This window comes from Rhinatrema bivittatum, chromosome 1 (genome assembly GCF_901001135.1).
Source record: "Rhinatrema bivittatum chromosome 1, aRhiBiv1.1, whole genome shotgun sequence".
NCBI classification, from domain to species: domain Eukaryota; kingdom Metazoa; phylum Chordata; class Amphibia; order Gymnophiona; family Rhinatrematidae; genus Rhinatrema; species Rhinatrema bivittatum.
Genome location: NC_042615.1, coordinates 730,940,284 through 730,960,087, shown reverse-complemented (window position 1 = coordinate 730,960,087; position 19,804 = coordinate 730,940,284). Strand labels below are relative to the sequence as shown.

Here is a 19,804-nt window from a genome sequence, read left to right as displayed (position 1 = left end):
TCTCCTTTTTAAAGGTTAGCGCCAGCAGTCTGGTTCCACCCTGGTTAAGGTGGAGGCCATCCCTTCGGAAGAGACTCCCCCTTCCCCAAAAGGTTCCCCAGTTCCTAACAAAACTGAATCCCTTTTCCTTGCACCATCGTCTCATCCATGCATTGAGACTCCGGAGCTCTGCCTGTCTCTGGTGACCTGCGCGTGGAACAGGGAGCATTTCAGAGAATGCTACCCTGGAGGTTCTGGATTTAAGATTTCTACCTAGGAGCCTAAATTTGGCTTCCAGAACCTCCCTACCACATTTTCCTATGTCATTGGTGCCTACATGTACCACGACAGCCGGCTGCTCCCCAGCACTGTCTAAAATCCTGTCTAGGTGACGCGTGAGGTCCACCACCTTCGCACCAGGTAGGCATGTTATCAGGCAATCCTCACACCCACCAGCCACCCAGCTGTCTACATTCCTAATAATCTAATTACCAACTATGATGGCCGACCTAACCCTTCCCTCCTAGGAAGTAGGCCTTGGGTAGATGTCCTTGGTACGAAAGGACAGTGCATCACCTGGAGAGCAGGTCCTTGCTACAGGATCCTTTCCTGCTACATCAAGTTGATGCTCTCCAATCATGAGACCTTCTTCCTTTAAGGCAGCACCAGGGCTGCCAGTCTGAAGTTGGGACTTGGCTACTATGTCCCTGAAGGTCTCATCTATATACCTCTCTGTCTGCCTCAGCTCCTCCAGGTCTGCCACTCTAGCCACCAGAGATCGGACTCGTTCTCTGAGAGCCAGGAGCTCTTTGCATCACAATGACGGTGGCTTACATCAATCGGCAGGAATGAACCAAGAGCCAGCAAGCATTGCACGAAATAGACTAACTTATGGAATGAGCGGAAGGGCATCTCCAGGAGATCTCGGCCTCTCACATTGCAGGAAAAGACAATGTAAGACCAGACTTTTTCAGCAGGGAGAGTCTGGACCCAGGAGAAAGGTGTTGTGAGATGAGGCATCTCAGCTGATAGTGGATCATTGGGGCCTTTCATTTCTAGGCCTGCTGGTGACTTCTTGCAGTACAAAGGTCTCTTGATTCTTCAGACACAGAGAGATCCAAGGTTCTTGGGTATCAATGCCCTTATGCAGGTCTGGCCAGAGGAGAAGCTGCTGTATGCCTTTCCTTCAAGGCTCATGATAAGCAGAATAGTTCGGAGGATCGAAGTCCATGGGAGGATGGTTCTTTGGATTTCTTTGGATTTTTTTTTGGATTAGCCCAGGAGACCATGATATGCAGATATGTGAAGACTCCTGTAGACCCCCCCCCTCCCCCTTCATCTTCCAGCACACAGGAATCTGTTGCAGCAGGGTCCCATCCTTCATGAAGATCTGACTCATTTTTGTCTTACAGTATGTCCCTTGAGAGCACTCGCTTGTTGAAGCGTAGTTATTCTAAGGCAATGAAAGGCATCTTGCCATGCACATGAAAATTCTCCACTTACTTAGCCTAGTATGGGATTGGCAAGTGTTTGAGGCTTTCTGTGAGGATCTCGCTCAAGTTGGAAGTTTCGCAGGATAGGTTGAATAAAGGGTTGGCCCTTAATTCCTTGAAGGTACAAGTAGCGGTTCTTGCCTGTTTCAGGGGTCAAGTGAATGGTGAATCCTTTTTGTCTCATCCTGATGTGGCCCATTTCTTAATGGGAGTGAAACATCTTTGTCCTCCCTTGAAGTTACCAGTCCCCTTGTGGAGTCTTACTCTAGTTTTGAACTTTTTAAGTTTCGATCAGTGTGCTCCCTTTCCTTGCGCTTACTGACCCTGAAAACGTTTTTTCTGGTGGTGATATATTCTGTGCATTGAATTTCTGAGCTGCAGGCCTTATCTTGTCAGGAACTGTTCCTTCGGGAGACTCCAGAAGCAATTCAACTGCTTACTTTTCCTTCCTTCTTGCCTAAAGTGGTCTCATATTTTCACTTCAATCAGTCCATTTCCTTGCCTTCTCTGGATAAGAAAAGAGATGTGGAGGAATATCACCTGTTGCATCCCTTGGATGACAAGAGAAATGTCTGGAAGTATCTGGAGGTTTCTAAGCCTTTCTGAAAGGTGGATCGCCTGTTTGGCCTTCATGTGGAGATAAACAAAGGTGAACCGGCCTCACAGACTACAATAGCTCACTGGATTAAGGAGGTAATCATGGCCACATATGTGGCTGCTTTCTCAGGTTAGGGCCACATATGTGGCCGCTTTCTCAGGTTAGGGCTCATTCTACTAGGGCTCACGCAGTGTCATGGATGAAGGTTAGATTGTTGTCCCACATCGACATTTGCTGAGTTGCGACGTGGTCCTCCTGCACACCTTTTCCAAGTATTATTGTGTGGATGTGCAGGCCCGGGAGGACGCGGCCCTTGCAAGGATGGTTTTGACTGAACCGCAGGCAGCCTCCCACTCTATCTGGGAGTACCTTTGGTACATCCCACTGGTCCTGAACCTATCTGTCCATGTGCTAGGAAATGAGAAATGACAACTTACTTGATAATGTCCTTTTCCTTAATATAGACAAATGGGTTCAGCCTTCCACCCTTGGCTGCTGAAGGTTTCTGTTATAATCCTCCTGGGTGACTACATGCTCCAGGGGTTACTGGTAAGTGTTCCTCTAGTCCCTAGACTAGTGTAAATGTACTTCTTATATGAGCTCAGTGTTTCATGTTGGCTGAGTAGTGAAATGGTTGGCAGGCTGATGTCACTGCAGGAGTATATGTATTGTGACATCAGTTTGCTCCATCTCCATCTGCTGGTAGAGGTGCATAACCCACCGGTACTGATCCCATCTGTCTATATTAAGGAAAAGGAAATGATCAGGTAAGTAGTAATTTCTCATTTCGTGCAATTTTGGAAAGTAGCATCAACTGGACCTGGAACTAGGGGATGCTCCGGGCCTCCACTACCACACCAATGCTTCTTTGAGGTACCGGGGGTGTTTCTATAGGTGGACGTGGGAGTCCTTACACCCCTTATACCATCAGGGTATATTTATTATATATGTGGGAGCCAGTACCTCAAGGATTATGATTTATGTTGGAGGGATCGGAGGGTTGGATGCCTGAGTGTTGGCCATACAAGGAGGGGAGTCTTTGGTTGGAGAAGAGGCATGTTCTCTAGTACAAAGGGGAGGGGTTAGGAAGGGGGGGGGCATTGCTGCACGAAGTAAAATCTTTTATACTTTTTGACTTTGTCCTGCCTCAGTAAGTGGATGAGGGGTGGGAGGGGTCTCACAAGACCCCCAGGGAAAGTTTTGATACTTTTGAGGAGATTCTGTTTGGGGCCACCTGTTCCTTTAAGATACATTGTGGGGCCATTGGAATATACGTTAGCATTCCAATACCCCCACAATGTTTTAACTACACTTCCTCAAAGTTCATAAAAATAATGATGCTGACTTTTTTCTAAGTCAGCATGTTATTTTATTTGCACAGTTTTGACTATGCAAGAGCTGCTTTGCATGGATTTGCAAAACTCATGCATGCAAATTTCATGCAAAGCAGCTCATTGTATTAGGGGCAGCTTTCAGACTAAAATATTGCGCAATATCGAATATCACATGATTTGCCACAATATAGCTATATCATCAGATAAACAGCATTTATCTTGTCTTAAATGCTAGGGATGTGAATCGTTTATCTGACAATTGAAAATATTGTCCGATATTTTCAATATCGTCCGATATTTTCAATATCGTCAGATATCGGGGGATCCCTGATAGTGATAGGAAACCCCACGATTAATTTAGTGGGTTTTCTTCTTGTTATGGGGGGGTGGGAAGAAAGGACACAACCTAAAAACACAACCTGACTCTTTAAAATGAGTTTGTTAGTATTCCCCCACCCTCCGGACCCCCCAAACAAATTTTTAAATACCTGGTGGTCCAGCGGGGGTCCTGGGAGCATTCTCCCGCGCTCGGGCTGTTGGTTGCCACTAATCAAAATGGCGTTAATGTCCCTTTGCTCTTACCATGTGATATGGGCTATCAGTGCCATTGGTCGGCCCCTGTCACATGGTAGGTGCACTGGATGGCCCGTGCCATTTTTAAAGATGGCGCCGGCCGTCCATTGCTCCTACTATGTGACAGGGACCGGCCAATGGCACGGATACCCTGTCTGAAAGGGCCATCAGCGCCATTTTGTTTACTGGCAGCCGACGGCTCGAGCACGGGAGAATGCTCCCGGGACCCCCGCTGGACCACCAGGTATTTAAAAAGTTTTGGGGAGTGGTCCGGAGGGTGGGGAGATACTAACAAACTCATTTTAAAGAGTCTACTGTAGTTTTTGGTTATCGGCTTGGGTGCAGCCGATAAAAAAAAACCCGATTGGACTGCAAGATAAAAATTTCACGATGTGAATCGGAACCGGAATCCGAACCGATACCGGTTCCGATTCACATCTCTATTAAATGCTGTTATAGCAGTCATGCAGCTTAGTAAATCTAGTCCTTTGTTTGTTATTTTTTTCTGTATAAAGTATCCACACAAAAAAAACAGTTGCAAATCTCTGCAGATACATTTTCCTTGTGTACTTTCCCTTTGAGAATTGGTGCAAAATTCAGTTTTGAAAATTTACCTTTTTAAAGTGCATATTAAATTTGGATCCTGATACTGGTGCTTTATGAGTAAATTTTAAAAGGAATGCGCAGGCGCCCATAAACACAACCCATTTTTTAAAGTACGTGCGTAGCATTTAAAATACTGTTGCCATACTTCGGGGTGGGTTTTCAGAAGATGGTTGGGGTTAGGTGGGATGTTACTACAGACACATTCAGAAGTATTCATAGCAAACTTGACAACAGTAAAGAATTATAGCCCTTCTAAGTGTTGAAAAGTATAGCAAGAGGAGATGATTTGTACACTGCAGTGCTAGCTGCAAAATTTGAGGTTATGCTCGCAAGTCTTACCCCCAGAACACCCATGACCTGCTCCTTATTCTGTGCTCTTCCCAGCTTCTTAAACTTTGCATTGCACGTGCATATGTGGCTGTTTTTGCACGAGCAATGCTTTTAAAATCTACCTCTTAGTAAATAACATGGGGGTCTTAGTAAATAGCAAGGTAATTACCATTCTATCTTAATGTTTGTGTTTGTAACTGCATTAAAATCAAATATGTCCTCATATGTGCAGAATATGAAGTTTTGTCCCATGTCAAATGATTCATAAACAGTTCATTAATTAATACACACAATAATAGTGGTTAGCACATTTAAGCTTAACATATTTTTAGTACATAGGTCTTATGGAAAATGGATTAAAAAATGAGAGAAGGGCTGGTACAGCAAGCACCTCAGGATATTTACATACCTATCAGTATACTGTACAATCTCCAGTTATTTATTTATTTATTTAACATTTTTATATACCGCAATTCATGTAGCAAAGTTACATATCATTTCGGTTTACATTAAAACAATAACAAGCATATAAGAATGCAATTACATTACAACAGGGGAGTGAACTAGGATAAGAGAGAACATAAGGCATAGTAATAGTTATGGATATATATTAAAAATAGTTATATTGTGAGTCTTTTGAAAGATTGATTGTAGATCTGAGAGAGAAATAGATTAATAAATTATATGGATTATGGATCATTTGTTTATGATGAAGGAGAGAAATGAAGTATTATTTTAGATTGTATTTTGATTGATGTACTAGTGCGTAGTCTGATGGATGTTAAAGTGAGGAACGAGTAGTTGCTTGGCTTTAATCAAATGCTTGCTCGAATAGCCAGGTTTTTAGTCTCTTTTTGAAAGTGTTCGGGCATTGTTCTTGCCTTAGTTCTGGTGGTATGGAGTTCCATTCTGCGGGGCCTGCTGTGGATAAAGCTCTTTTGTTTAGAGAGGATTTGATGGGTGGAGTGAAGAGAGAGTCTCTATATGCTGCTCTTACCGGTCTGGATGGTATGTGCAGTCGAAAAGGTATATTGAGGTCCAGAGGGATGAGGTTGTGTATGGATTTGTGTATGATAGTTAACACTTTGTAGGTGATTCTGTACTTAATTGGGAGCCAGTGTAGATTCTTCAATACAGGTGTAATATGTTCTCTTTTTTTGGTCTTAGACAGAATTCTTGCTGATGCGTTTTGGAGCATTTGTAAGGGTTTAATGGTATTAGTCGGGAGGCCGAGTAGAAGAGAATTACAGTAGTCGATTTTTGAGAAGATAATTGCCTGGAGAACTGTACGATAGTCTTGGAAATGGAGGAGCGGTCTAATCCATTTTAGGATTTGTAGTTTAAAGAAGCCTTCTTTTGTGGTATTATTAATGAATTTTTTTAGGTTTAATTGTTTGTCTAGGATGACTCCGAGGTTTCGGACTTGAGCTGAAAAGGATGGTTGATTGTTGTGCGAGTTGGACATCGTAGGTTTACCGTCTTGTGTTATCAACAGTATTTCCGTCTTGTTGGTATTGAGAATTAGGTTAAGGCTCATTAGAAGGTTGTTGATGGATTGGAGGCATTTGTTCCAGAATTCTAGGGTATTTTGTAGAGAAACTGTGATTGGTAGGAAAATTTGCACATCATCTGCATAGATGTAGTATGTTAGTTTTAGCTTAGTGAGGAGCTGGCAGATCAGTAGAAGATAAATGTTGAAAAGCGTGGGGGATAGGGAAGAGCCTTAGGGAACTCCTAGAGAGGCGCAGACTGGGTGTGATTCATAATTGTTGATTTTGACCTTTCTTGCACAATTGTGCAAGAAAGACATGAACCAGTTAAGGGCTGTGCCTTTGATTCCGATGTCAGCTAGTCTGTCCATGAGAATTGCGTGGTTTACTGTTTCGAATGCGGCTGATAGATCAAGGAGGATGAGTAAGCCTGGTTGTTTTTTATTGAGGTTCCAGAGGATGGTGTCTGTTAAAGAGATTAATAGTGCTTCGGTGTTTCGTGTTTTTTGAAAGCCGAACTGTGAATGTGCTAGAATATTGTTATCTTCCAAGTATTCTGAGAGTTGTTTATTAACTATTTTTTCTAGAATTTTAGAGATGAAGGGGAGTTTAGCAATTGGGCGATAGTTGGCTGGGTCGTCTGGGGACAGGTTTGGTTTTTTCAGCAGTGGTTTTAGAATAGCGAGTTTTAGAGAGTCTGGAACTACTCCTTGTATTAGTGAGCAATTAATCAAATCAGAGATTGGTTTGGCGATGGTTTCCGATATGGAGATGAGTAAGTTAGGGGGGATCGAATCTGTAGGATGGGAGGCCGGTTTGATCTTCTTTAGCACTGTTTCAATCTCTAATGTTGATGTCAGATCAAAGGATTCCAGGCTTGAGTTCTGTAGAGTATAAGTGGTGCGGTCTGGTGGAGGAAAAGGAATATTCTTAGGGGTAGATTTACAAACAGCGCGAATTGGCGTACTTTTGCTGGCGCATCAGGCGCAAGCAAAAGTACGAGGGATTTTAGTAGATACGCGCGTAGCCGCTAAAATCCTGGATCGGCGCGCGCAAGGCTATCGATTCTGTATAGCCGGTGCGCGCCGAGCCGCGCAGCCTACCCCCGTTCCCTCCGAGGCCGCTCCGAAATCGGAGCGGCCTTGGAGGGAACTTTCTTTTGCCCTCCCCTCACCTTCCCCTCCCTTCCCCTACCTAACCCACCCACCCGGCCCTGTCTAAACCCCCCCCTTACCTTTGTCAGGGGATTTACGCCTCCCGGAGGGAGACGTAAATCCCCGCGCGCCAGCGGGACGCTAGCGCGCCGGGACGCGACCCGGGGGCGGGTATGGAGGGCGCGGCCATGCCCCTGGACCGCCCCGGGCCATAACCACGCCCCCGGGCCCTCCCCCAAAACGCTGCCAACATGCCCCCAAAACACCGCGCCGACCAGGCCCGCCCCCGACACGCCCCCCTCGCCAAACCCCAGGACTTACGTGAGTCCCGGGGTCTGCGCATGCCGATAGGCCTATTGAACATAGGCGCGCAGGGCCCTGCTCGCCTAAATCCGCCCGGATTTGGGCGGATTTAGGCGAGCAGGGCTCTTAAAATCCGCCCCTTAGCTTTTAGTGGATTGATCAGATCGGAGATTTTTTTCTTGAAGTAGTTTGCTAGTTCTGATGCTTTGGTAGCTGCTTGATCGTCTGAGATGATAGTAGGGGGGGGGTTGGTGAGAGATGAGACGATGGAGAATAATGCTCTAGGGTCGAATATGAAATGGTGAATTTTCTGTGAGAAAAAATTTCTTTTTGTTTGTAGGATGGAAATCCGGTAGCGGTGCATGAAAGCTTTGTGGGTTTCCAGGTTAGATGGGGGTGGATTTTTACGCCATGCATGTTCTTTTTTCTAAGTTCTTGTTTCAGTGTTCTTAGCTGAGGGGTGTACCATGGTTTTCTGTTTTTCGCGTTAGATTGGAGTGCTTTTGTGGTTAGTGGGCAGGTCAGGTCTGCAACATTCTTAGTTATTTCGGTCCAGGAGGAGGTAGTAGAATTAGCATCTGAGAGGTTTAATTTGTATAGTGCTGTGGAGAGGTGCTGGCTGAGAGTTTCTGCATTGCATAATTTCCTGTATAGTATTGAAGATTTTTTGTGTTTGTTGGTGGATGGGTTGGATGAATTTTAGTGTTGTAGAGATCAACCGGTGGTCCGACCAGGGGATTGGAGAGCAGTTCGTAGATGAAGCTGAGATAAGGTTTTCATTAATGAAAATTAAATCTAGACCTGCTTTATGTGTCGGATCATTAATGATTTGTTTGAAACCCATAAATTTGAGTGTGGTAAGAAAGGTTTTACAGCTGGAGGATTGAGGAGTTTTGTCCACGTGGAGGTTGAAATCTCCCATTATTATAGAGGGGGTGTCTGAATTGATGTGTTTGGCTAGTAGACAAATTAAAGGGGATGGGTCTGATTCTAGGTTTCCTGGTGGTGCATATGTTAGGCATATTTGAAGGAGTTTGGATTTGAATATTGCTAATTCTAGGGAGGTTGAAGAGTTTGTTAGTTGTATGGTTAGGCCTAGTTCTTTTTTTGCTGCTAGTAGTAGACTGCCACCTCTTTTTTTTTTATGTCTGGGAATAGAGAAGATGTCGTAAGTGTTTGTGGGGAGTTGGTTAATTAGTGCCGTGTCTTCAGGTTTTAGCCATGATTCTGTAATTGCGCAGCAGTCCGGATTTGTTTCTATTAGATAATCGTTAAGAAGATGAGATTTTTTTGAGAGAGATTGTGCGTTAAGCAGGGTTAAGGATAGAAGTGAAAGTCCTAGTAGTTGGTTCATTGGTGATGTTATGATTGGGATAATTCTTTTTTGTTGGAGTTTGGGAGTATTAAGGTTTTTAATGAGGTTTCTTCGTTGGGTGTGGATGATTGGGATAGTAAAAATGTGCATGATGGAAAGAATTTGGATGAGTGCTGGAGAGGAAAAGATGATTTGGGGAGTTCAGTGTTTATTTAGGTGAGTGTTGAAGTGGTCTTGAGTGGTGCTGGATATATATGGAATAATGTTGGTGGCGTCTGTATGATTATAAGGGGAAGATAGGTTCTGGGTGTATGCTTGTGTGTGTGGAGGCTTGTTTGAGATTTTTATATGAGTGCTGTGATTGATTTGATGGTTGTTAGTAGCGTTTGGTTGTATGCTGGAGAAGTCTGAGTGGAGACGCATGAATATTAGGAAAAGGTTAGTAGAGGAATTGGAGGTGGTACTAAATTTAAGAGAAGTGCTTACTGATGTTGGCGCATTCTTCTTGGAGTTGTTCGGGATCCTGTTGTTGTTGTTGTTGTGGTGGTTGTATTGAAAGGAGCGAGGTTTGAGAGATGGATTGTAGTGGAAAGTTTGTGCTGTCCTTCTTCGCTGTCCTTCACTGTCCGGAGGGGCTGCCCGAAGGGGCGCACAAAGGGGCGAGCCCCTGGGAGCACGCTTGTTTTTTAAATCTTTGAGCGGTCACGTCGCGTGAGGTAAGCTACGTGTCCTGATGGTGATAGGCTCGTTGTGGATATGTCAGCTCATGGTGGGAGGGCCTGTTTGCGTGGTGAAGGAAATTAAGACGGCCCCTCTCCTAGTTTCACCTGGAGTTCCTGAAGATCTCCTCGCCTTCCGATGTCCGATGCACTATTATCTGCAATATGGACATGCAGGAAAGAATATTCCAGTATCAGATATTCAGACTACCAGATACTGTTAAATATCTCCTAAAATATGAGAAAAGTAGAAAAATCTTGAGATTCAAGGCACAATAACTTATTCTTGAGCATATTAAGGTAAATTTTCAATAGGGATACATAACTGCAAATGTACATGCATACTTTTCAGCCCACACAATCCTAGCCAACTTCATGCACAAGATATGTGAGTACATTGTGTTTGGATATTGACTTGTTATGTGGCTAAAAGTACCCACATACATTTACATGATGGCAAACGAATAAGTAAGATACGCATATTAGCAGCATGCTTACTACATATGTACATTTTCAAAACTGAAATCTAAGCCTGTAGTTTCCTACTATGCCCCTGAATTTCCTCTGGAATGTCTTTTTAATGTTGCTAAGAAAGGAAGGCCCTGAGGGCTGAAAAATAGTGTATCCAAGAAGGGATGTTCAAGAATTACCCTTTTAAACATAGTAGGGAAGGCAACTTTCTGGTACTCCTTGTTCTTGGTACCTCTGGTGGATGAAAACCACATATAAGCTAGTGTATATGATCCAGTAGTCCTGCTGCATGATAGACTTCTTATGTGAAAAAATATACATAATAAACACAGGTTGACTACAAACTGAACAATTATTATTCTTATTTATAGGCCTATAAGCACGTCCTATGTTTGGAGGCATACTCCATAATTTTTTTCTATTCAAGTTGCCCCTTCCTTTTGCAACTAGCATTCGTTTGGCTTGCTGCATATATATATATATATAATCATTTGTTTAAATATACAAATGTTGCTTTATTACTATAATTCTTACAAATGTTACTATATTTCAGTAAGCTAAGCTAAAAACTTAGCTTGCACATTTGTCATTCAGCTCCTCACTAAAGTATAATTTTGTCTCTAACAGGTAAGAAGAATTCCATTCTTCTTCAAAGGTTTCAAAAGGAGCTCAATACTGGAGTTTTCAACAACCAGGACGGCGAGATCATGAAACAAATTGTGAATAAAGATAGGGAAATGGTTGAAACTATTGCCACAGCTGGTGTCCAACAGATGCCAGCTTTAAATTCTACTTCCTCTTTAAGGATGAGAACACCTATTTATACAGCAAGCAGTCTGTCTCATGGAAACTTGAATTCTCCAGCACCAAGCCCACAAACACCACAACAGTCTATGGTTCTCTCACCCTGCTCCTACACTACTGCAGTCTGTAGTCCACCAGTACAGAGCCCATTGGCAAGCCGAACTTTTCAGTATGGCTCTCCAACTGCTTCCCAGTTGTCACTGATACAGCAACAACAGCAAGCACCTGCTTCATCAAAGAAAAATGAAGCTCACAAGAGCACACAAGCTCTCCACAACACTAATTTGACAAGAGAAGTGAGGCCTCTCTCCGCCTCTCAGCCTTCTTTGCCCCATGAGATTTCTACTCCAATTACCAGGCTTCATCCAACTGTAGGGGAGTCCTTAGCCTCAATTCCACAACCCATCTCAAGTATTCAAGGAACAGGTATTCAGGCTGGTAACCGGAGCACTGTCCCACAGAGAGTTTCCCTCTTCCGACAGATGTCTTCAGGAGCACTTCCTCCTATTCGAGGAGCAGCACCCCAACTGCCACCTGCCTCAGTTTCTTCTCCTTCTCCTTCTGCTTCTCCGGTTCCAGCTCCAGCTCCAACTTCAGTTTCAGCTCCAGCGCCTGCATCAGTTCCTATTCCTACTCCTGTTTCTACTTCTGCTCCAGCTCTGTCTCCAAACAGAGATTCTTCTGCAGTCTTAAGTACAGACCCAGAAGCAGATAAACCAAGATATGCTTCAAATTTATGATCTTTGATATCTCTATATAATAGAGCAACTTTATAAAAAAAAAAAAAAATGACTATGACTATTCCCCCAAACTATTTTTAATCTGCTGATAGATCTCTACAGCTTACTATGAAGAAATATCTTACATGGATCTATAATTCATAAAGAATGTAAAAATATATATATATGTATCTAAAAAAGAAGTTGAAAAATATTTAGAATTAAGTGTTATGTATGTCTTCCTTTCTTTTAATCATTAAAAATTCTAAATGTCTGTGTAACGTTTTTAGACCTACTTTGACTATAAAATATTTTAGATTCCCAGTTAATAAAATGAAGAAGAAAGCTTCTTGATTATGTCAGGAAACAATAAACATTTTAATAGTTAAAATTTTTGAAAGACAGTTCAAGTTAGCCAGTGATTAGATTAGATTAACAGTCATGTTTAATTGAATTAACTTCCACTACTACATAAAATGGTTAATTCTTTCTTTTTAGAAATTGAATCACATTTCCATTTTGTATGTCCATAATAAAGATAATTATTAATTTGGTGCTTTATTCTAACCAGAACACAGTTTGAAGACAGGCTAGAGTACAATGTATGCAAATCATGTAAAAAGACTACCATGACCATGAGCTCTTGATGTTTCATTTGTCAAATCATGTCCATCATTCTCACATTTCAGGAAGCTGAATGAACTTGCTTTAGATTGCCGTCGTGCAAAAGACTGTGAACAAGAATTAACAAATATCACTTGTAAATGACTTTCTAGGCCCAACCACAGTTGCTTCTGTGTGATGTACCATTGCAATATCTTTGTTAAGCTTGAGACATTCATTTGAGAACTTCAATTGAATTTAATTGCAACACAGCTGTTAAACTGTAAACCAAAAAGCTTTAAACCTGCAAAGTCATTTTTCATGTAATGTTATAAATGTTAAATCATATGCTCAACTCTGCAAACTGCATGACTGTGACAATACTGCCATCTTTCTTTTCCTTTGTCATATGTTTCCTGCATGCTCTATTTAAAATACAGTCATTTAGCAATCTGGGAGAAAGCGGGGCTTCCCTTGACTTTAAGAAGCTTAAAACATTCATTAATTATGTCTACCTTAACAAAATTCTGCAGTGGTGACTGAATTTAAGTCTAGAGGTAAGAATTTTCATTTAAAGGGTTATTTCAAAACAAAAGCTTAATGTTCATTATGCTTACAACTGCTTCATGTGGCTTCACTGTACTTTTGTATCAAAACGTGGCATCAATTTAAAGGTATCAATATAGCATCATCTTGGAATGCTCTGTGTATAATGTAACTTAATGGGTAATATTTGATAAGGCATGTACTGTAAAACATAGCCCATAGTTATTTAAATTAAATGTCTTTCAATAAGGAGAAATAATGAAAAAGCAGGTAAAAAGCATAGGGATGAATTTTCAAAATGTTATGCGCATACAAATGAGCAAATATGCAAGTAAGTAGTATGTACTCGTGTGATCGCTATTTTATAATAGTAAATACATGCATACTTTACGATTCAAGCGCACATATGTGTTTGTAAAAAAGGGGTGGTCTAGGGGCGTTTCCAGGTGGGAGCAAACATTTATGCACATAAATTGCTATTTTAAAAGGCACTTATGTCCATAAAATTGGCAATATTCTTGCGTAATTATACATCTACTAATTAACTTGTTTAAGTGATATCAAACATGTTTATTGTGTACTATTGATTGGGTGCAAGGTCTGAGTGAATTGGGGGGGAATTCAGAATGAAGAATCAGGAGGGTCTTGATGACCTGCAGAAGGACTGAGTAATTAGTAAAACTGGGAATTTCATTTACGTGCACGTGTTAAAATATACTGACTTAGCATGTAAATCAGGATTTACGTTGTCCAGCTTAATTTTTGCACATAAAATATGCACACGTATATTTTTAGACTAAGTAGGAAAAGTCTACTAATTCAATGATTTGAAATATTCACTTTCAGTACATTTCATACATTTGCGCATAAGCATACATATGCACATATGTGGAAGGGTAGAGATATGCGTCTTTTATAATATGATATATGTGATATGCACAAGTTACAGAATACTATCATAAATCTAAGTGCAGCCATATATATGCATATATGCTGCAATTGTATGAAAGTTTTCCTCATAGGGGTAGGTATTCAAAACCTAGCCAGTTATCTACTTGTATACAGTTAACTTGGGATACACAGCAGCAGCACAGCTTTACAACTGAATATCCCCATAGAAATCACTACCTGGAAGGATGAGCCTTGTCTAACTTTAGACTTGCTATTGAGCAGGCCTAACTTAGGGGATCATTTTCAAAAGTGATCGCATGCAATCACTAAATGGGGGCGGAGTTGGGGCAAAGTCGGCCCCGGAAGAGGAGGATTCGGGGCGGCACCGGGGCCGACTTTGCAAAGACATCACTGACGGCGAAAAGGTAAGGGCCCTTTTTGCCGCCAGTTTCGCACCCAATAACACCACCTTTTATGATGGTGCTATTGGGTGCGATCGCTGCTGGCTTTTGCAGGCCGCCCCCCGCTTCACCACCCCACCCCCAGTTATTGCCGGATTTTCTAAGGTCTGCGACCTTAGAAAATCCAGGCCTTAGCTGGATAAGTAATCCGTCTAATGCTGAATATTGCTACTTAGCCGGATAAGTTACTGACTAAGTAGCACTACTCCAACCTGCCCATTACCCACCCACAACTTATCCGGCTAACCAGATAGCCAGGTAAGGCATGGATTTATCAAAATGCACTAAATACTGCATGCAATAGAAAAAGGGGCATGTTTTATGGTAATAGGTAGTTTATTGCAATTTGTGTTAATGCTTATGCGAAGAGCTAAGTTACCATAAATTGCCATAACTATTTTGCACTTTGAGATAAGTGCCAGAAGTGTGGTATTTCCTACATACAACCACTGAGGGGACCATGTTTACTATCAGAGCCATTGGGGGGAGGGAGGGAGAGAGAGAGAGGGAAAGAGAGAGAGCTTAGCCATCAATGACTCCTATGCTAAGTAGCTGTATATAGTGGACTCCATATTTATTTTGTTCTCTTGTATATATAGAGGACTCCTTATTTACATTGTATACTTGTATATAATTATCTTCCTCTATTTCTTTTATTTCTTATAATCCCAGTTCATGAAACCTTGTTAATTGTAACTGCTTCTCTTCTCCACGTTTATTTATGTTTTTGGTTATATTTTTGCACCCCTGTTTTCTGTAAACCGACATGATGAGACCGAGTTCTTGAATGCCGGTATAAAAAAAACCTTAAATAAATAAATAAAATAGTGCCCTCACCCTAGATAGGTATTTATATCTCTATGGGAGGCCCACCTAGTAACGCAAGGTGAGGTTTAGGTATTAGTGTAGGGGGTTAGGGGCCACTTTGACATTCAAAGTGAGACATGCGAACAGAACAGTGCTCTCTTGTGAAGATTTGATGACCTTCGGAGTTAGAAACTCACTCAAAGAAGAGTTTGTGCAATGTTCTCTCAACATAGCTTGATGTTACCAGGTAGAGAGAGTCCATCAAGCTAAGTTGAGAGAACATTGCACAAATCTCATCTTTGAGTGAGTTTCCACACTCCAAAGGTCATCAAATCTTCACAAGAGAGCACTGTTCTGTTCGTACGTCTCACTTTGAATGTGAAAGTGGCCCCTAACCCCTACACTACTACCTAAACCTCACCTCGAATTACTAGGTGGGCCTCCCATAGAGATATAAATACCTATCTAGTGTGAGGGCATCAGGGCTAGTCTCTCTCTCTCACTAGGCTGATGCTCCAGGAGCTTGAAAACTACTAAAACCAGCATTTGAGAACACATCACAACATGCAATAAAGCCTTAACACTACTGAAAAAAGTGTAGTTAAAGCTGTGCAATAGGGCTTTGCAAAACAGTGAACCCTAACTTCTCCTCTTTTTCTGATTTGCATCTCACCATACGTTATGGTGCTATCACATGCGTTAAAGGTGCTTAACGCATGCGAAAATGCCTTAATGCATGCAAAAACACCATAACGCTATTTGATAAATGACCCTAAAGTGGGAAAATATAGGAGTCCTTCATAAACATACCTGAAAATACATCGTATCTTATGCGTGAAAATTCACTGTTGGGGCTCGTCTGCTATGAAGATTTAATCATGGGTCTTCAAATAGCCATACCTCAAATATTTGAAATCATTTTTATGCTTAGATTTATTATGCACAAGTTAAAGCAAAACATCCAAAATGCTGAATGCAAAATAACTTAGCTTAATCTTAGTGATTCACTTGAAAAATGCTGGACATTCCAAATAAATGAACAGTTCAGCCCAATACAACTCGCGTTTTGTATGCCTTCATCAGGGGCAAGGAATTCTGTTCAAAACCTAGTAGCGTTTCTACAAAAAATAAAATGTGAAAATTGAAGCATAGTATATTGAGTGAAAGTTTTAAAACCTTACATTCTCATGTATCAAGGCAACAGCATCATCCCACTCCTATTAGAAAAGCAGAATGCATGCTCACGTCAGTTTTAAATAATTCAGCTGAGTCACATGATCAAAAAACATCATAGATTAATTTCATTCACAAAAAAGCTAGAAAAATGGGAGAACAGCATTCATAGTCGAAGATCATATAAAATAATACCAATAGAGTTTTTTGTTTAAACCATTGGGAGAAATAGTATTTAAAAGAAAATTCCAGCATTGTCCTTTTTTAGTGAGTGAAATGTCACCACCATATTTGGGGGGATGGATCACATAAATAATCACCTACTATAGATCTTCAAGCACATGATTGTTGGCGATACAATGAGACATAATGGGTACCTGTGACTTTTTGGTTTTAAGGCAGTTCCTATGTTCACGAATACAAGTTCGAATCAAGCGCTTAGTTCTACCGACATAAACAAAGGGACTAGGACATAGAATGACATAAACCACATTGCTGGATTTACAAGTAATGTGAAAAGTCAAATGAATGACAAAATGTGAAGTAGGATGTCTCTAGGTGTCACTGGAAAATGATAAACATAAACCACGGTGACCACAAGGATCATGTCCCAAATTCAAATTCATTGCTGATACATGGTCAGTCTCAGAAAGAGCAGCACGAACCACATGGTCTCTGATGTTAGCCCCACTATTATGAAATCAAAGGAGGGTGTTGAAAAACATGGTACAAGGATAGAACATGCCAGTGACACTTTATGCAATCCACAAAAAAGGACGCTTTATAGGAAAAAGGCACGACACATACAATGAAATTATCTCTGCATTTATCAAAATATTGTAAAAGAGAACTGCGATCAGAACACAGAGTTCTGTAGTACACATTTCTTACAACAGAGTAAGAATATCCTCTTTCAAAATATCACTAATTCATATGCATGTTTTTGAAATTAACAAGGGTGGAACAAATGAGATGGATCCTAAAAAAACTGGCTTACAGGAGAGCCAGCCTTAAAACCCCGGGTGAAAGCTTTGATATCGTAGAAGATTATTCCTTGTAATAGGTTTCCTGTAAACACTAGTGTGAATAGAATCATCCTCTTTAAACACCTCAGTATCCAAGAAGGTAATTTATGAAAATCATAGGAAATGGTGAACTGAAGTCAAGGATCCAGAGAATTAATCCATTGATGAAAAGCAAGAAGCTCAGAAACAGTCATTCCAAATAAAAAATGTCATCATTGTGTCTCATATAAATGATGATCTTATTTTTAAAGGTGTCAGAAGGATAAATGTATCTGGATTCCTCCATAACCAAATTGGCAATGGAAGGAATCAGTTTTTGAACAGAATTCCTGGCCCCTGATGAAGGTGCACGAAACATAAGTCGCGTCAGGCTGAACTGTTTGTTTATTTGGAATGTCCAGCAATTTTCAAGTGAATCCCTACGATTAAGCTAAGTTATTTTGTATTCAGCACTTTGGGTGTTTTGTTTATACTTGCATATAATACCTCTAAGCATAAAAATCATTTTAAAAAATTGAGGTGTGGCTAATTGGAGACCCAAATTAAATCTTCATAGCGGACAAGCCCTGACAGTGACTTTTCAAGCATAAGATATGTTGTCTTTTTGTGGTGCTCAGCTATGTTTATGAAGGTTTTTATTGAGTTTCTAATGTTAACCCAACTATTTGAATTAGTCAACCTTGTAAAAGAAGTTATTTGGTAAACATTTGTGCCTAAATTTCACAGAAATATTTATTGAAAAAAAATCTCATGATGAAAAATATTACTGATAAAAGAAAAACTATATATCAAACATATATTTATTTTTTAGAAACAAAGCTTATTTATAAAAAATAACTTACCATATAATAATGTTTTTCTTTTATGCTGTTGTGCAAAAAGTATACACATTATCAATCATAGAAATGTAATTCGCTACTCTAGCACAAACATGCCATCAATGTGGCCTGCTACATAACTTTATTTGCCTAAACATATTGGGGTAGATATTAAAAGAAGCGCGCGCGGCCTATGTGTGCGCGTGCTACCCGGCGCACACATATGCACGCCCGATTTTATAACATGCCCGTGCAGGCACGCGCATGTTATAAAATCCTGGGTCGGCACACGCAACGGGGTGTACAATTATGCACCTTGCGCGTGCTGAGCCGCGCTGCCTTCCCCCATTCCCTCCCCCTTAGCCTGACCTTCCCACCCCTTCCCCTAACCTTTCCCCCCCTAGGCCTACTCTAACCCCCCTGACCTTTATTTTACCTTTTGAGCTGCTGCGCCTGGAGTCTCTCACCCCTTCCCACCCCTTTAGTAAATCCCCGGGACTTACACGTGTCCTGAGCATTGCCAAGCCTTTTGAAAATAGGCCCGGCGCATGTAACCTTTTTAAAATCCGGTCCATTATTTGGGCCGAAAATACATTCCCCCATTGTAAATGATATGATGTACAGAATTAATTGACATTACAACAACTGGGTAAATTTTAAAAGGGGTTACGTGCAAAAATATAACATATTTACGCTTAAGTAGCATGTAATCTTTTACATGCTATTTTATAAACCTGAAAAAGTATGTGAGTATTTTCACGTGCACATTTACCAGCACCAAAAAGGGCAGTCTGGGGATGTTACAGGGCAGGGTCAAGAGGAATGCTTGGAAGTTGCTATTTTATAAGAGATTTATGCATTTAAATTATCAAACTTATTTGTTCAATTTTACTCCTGTTAATTGACTCGTACAAGTGAAATCAGACTTTCTGAGTGGGTGGTCTGGGTGAACTGGGGTGAGTTCAGGGTGAAGTACTAGAGGGTCTAGGTGAACTGGAAGTAAGCTGGGCAAACTAGTGGAGGATTTGGCAAACTGGTGATTTCAAGTTTGCATGCAAATATTTCCAGCATAGTATATGGTAAATTTTAAAAAGTCATGTACATAAAAATTAGCACTTGCATGCATAAAATAGTATATGCAAAACCTCAACATCACGTACAATTCAGTCTACAAGTAAATCTGTGCATATAAAAAAGGGACAAGCCCGAGGCTTTCTGGGGAGAGGACAACATTTACTCAAGAAAACTGATATTTTACAACCTGCAAATTGACATATGTAAGACTTTTACTTGCATATTTTTTCACCTGGTCAATATGTGATGTAAGTAAACATCTTGAAAAGGAAAAAAAGGAGTGGGTGGGAGGGGTCTGATTAAAATGGGGGACTTAAGGCTGAAGAGACAGGAGGGTCTTTATGAGCTGCAGATGTACTGGGCAAACTGGTAGATTAATTAGTAACACTGGTTATTTCATTGCCGTGCACATGGGTAGAAAACCCCCTGACTTATGTGTGCAAAAGCTAATTTGAGGAGGTAAGTGCATCTAAATAATGTGAGTAAGATCTACTCATGTGACCCTTTAATATTGATAG

At 41.0% G+C, this 19,804-nt stretch overlaps 1 protein-coding gene across 1 annotated transcript in view; it reads left to right on the top strand.

The window, feature by feature from the left end:
- Positions 1–12,052, top strand: part of LOC115100796 (potassium/sodium hyperpolarization-activated cyclic nucleotide-gated channel 1-like) — a 315,046-nt gene extending 302,994 nt beyond the window's left edge. The window contains exon 5 of the mRNA XM_029619687.1: positions 10,993–12,052. Coding sequence (XP_029475547.1) covers positions 10,993–11,909 — 917 coding nt within the window. The 3' untranslated portion in view covers positions 11,910–12,052. The remainder of the gene's footprint in view (positions 1–10,992) is intronic.
- Positions 12,053–19,804: the final 7,752 nt, after the last annotated feature.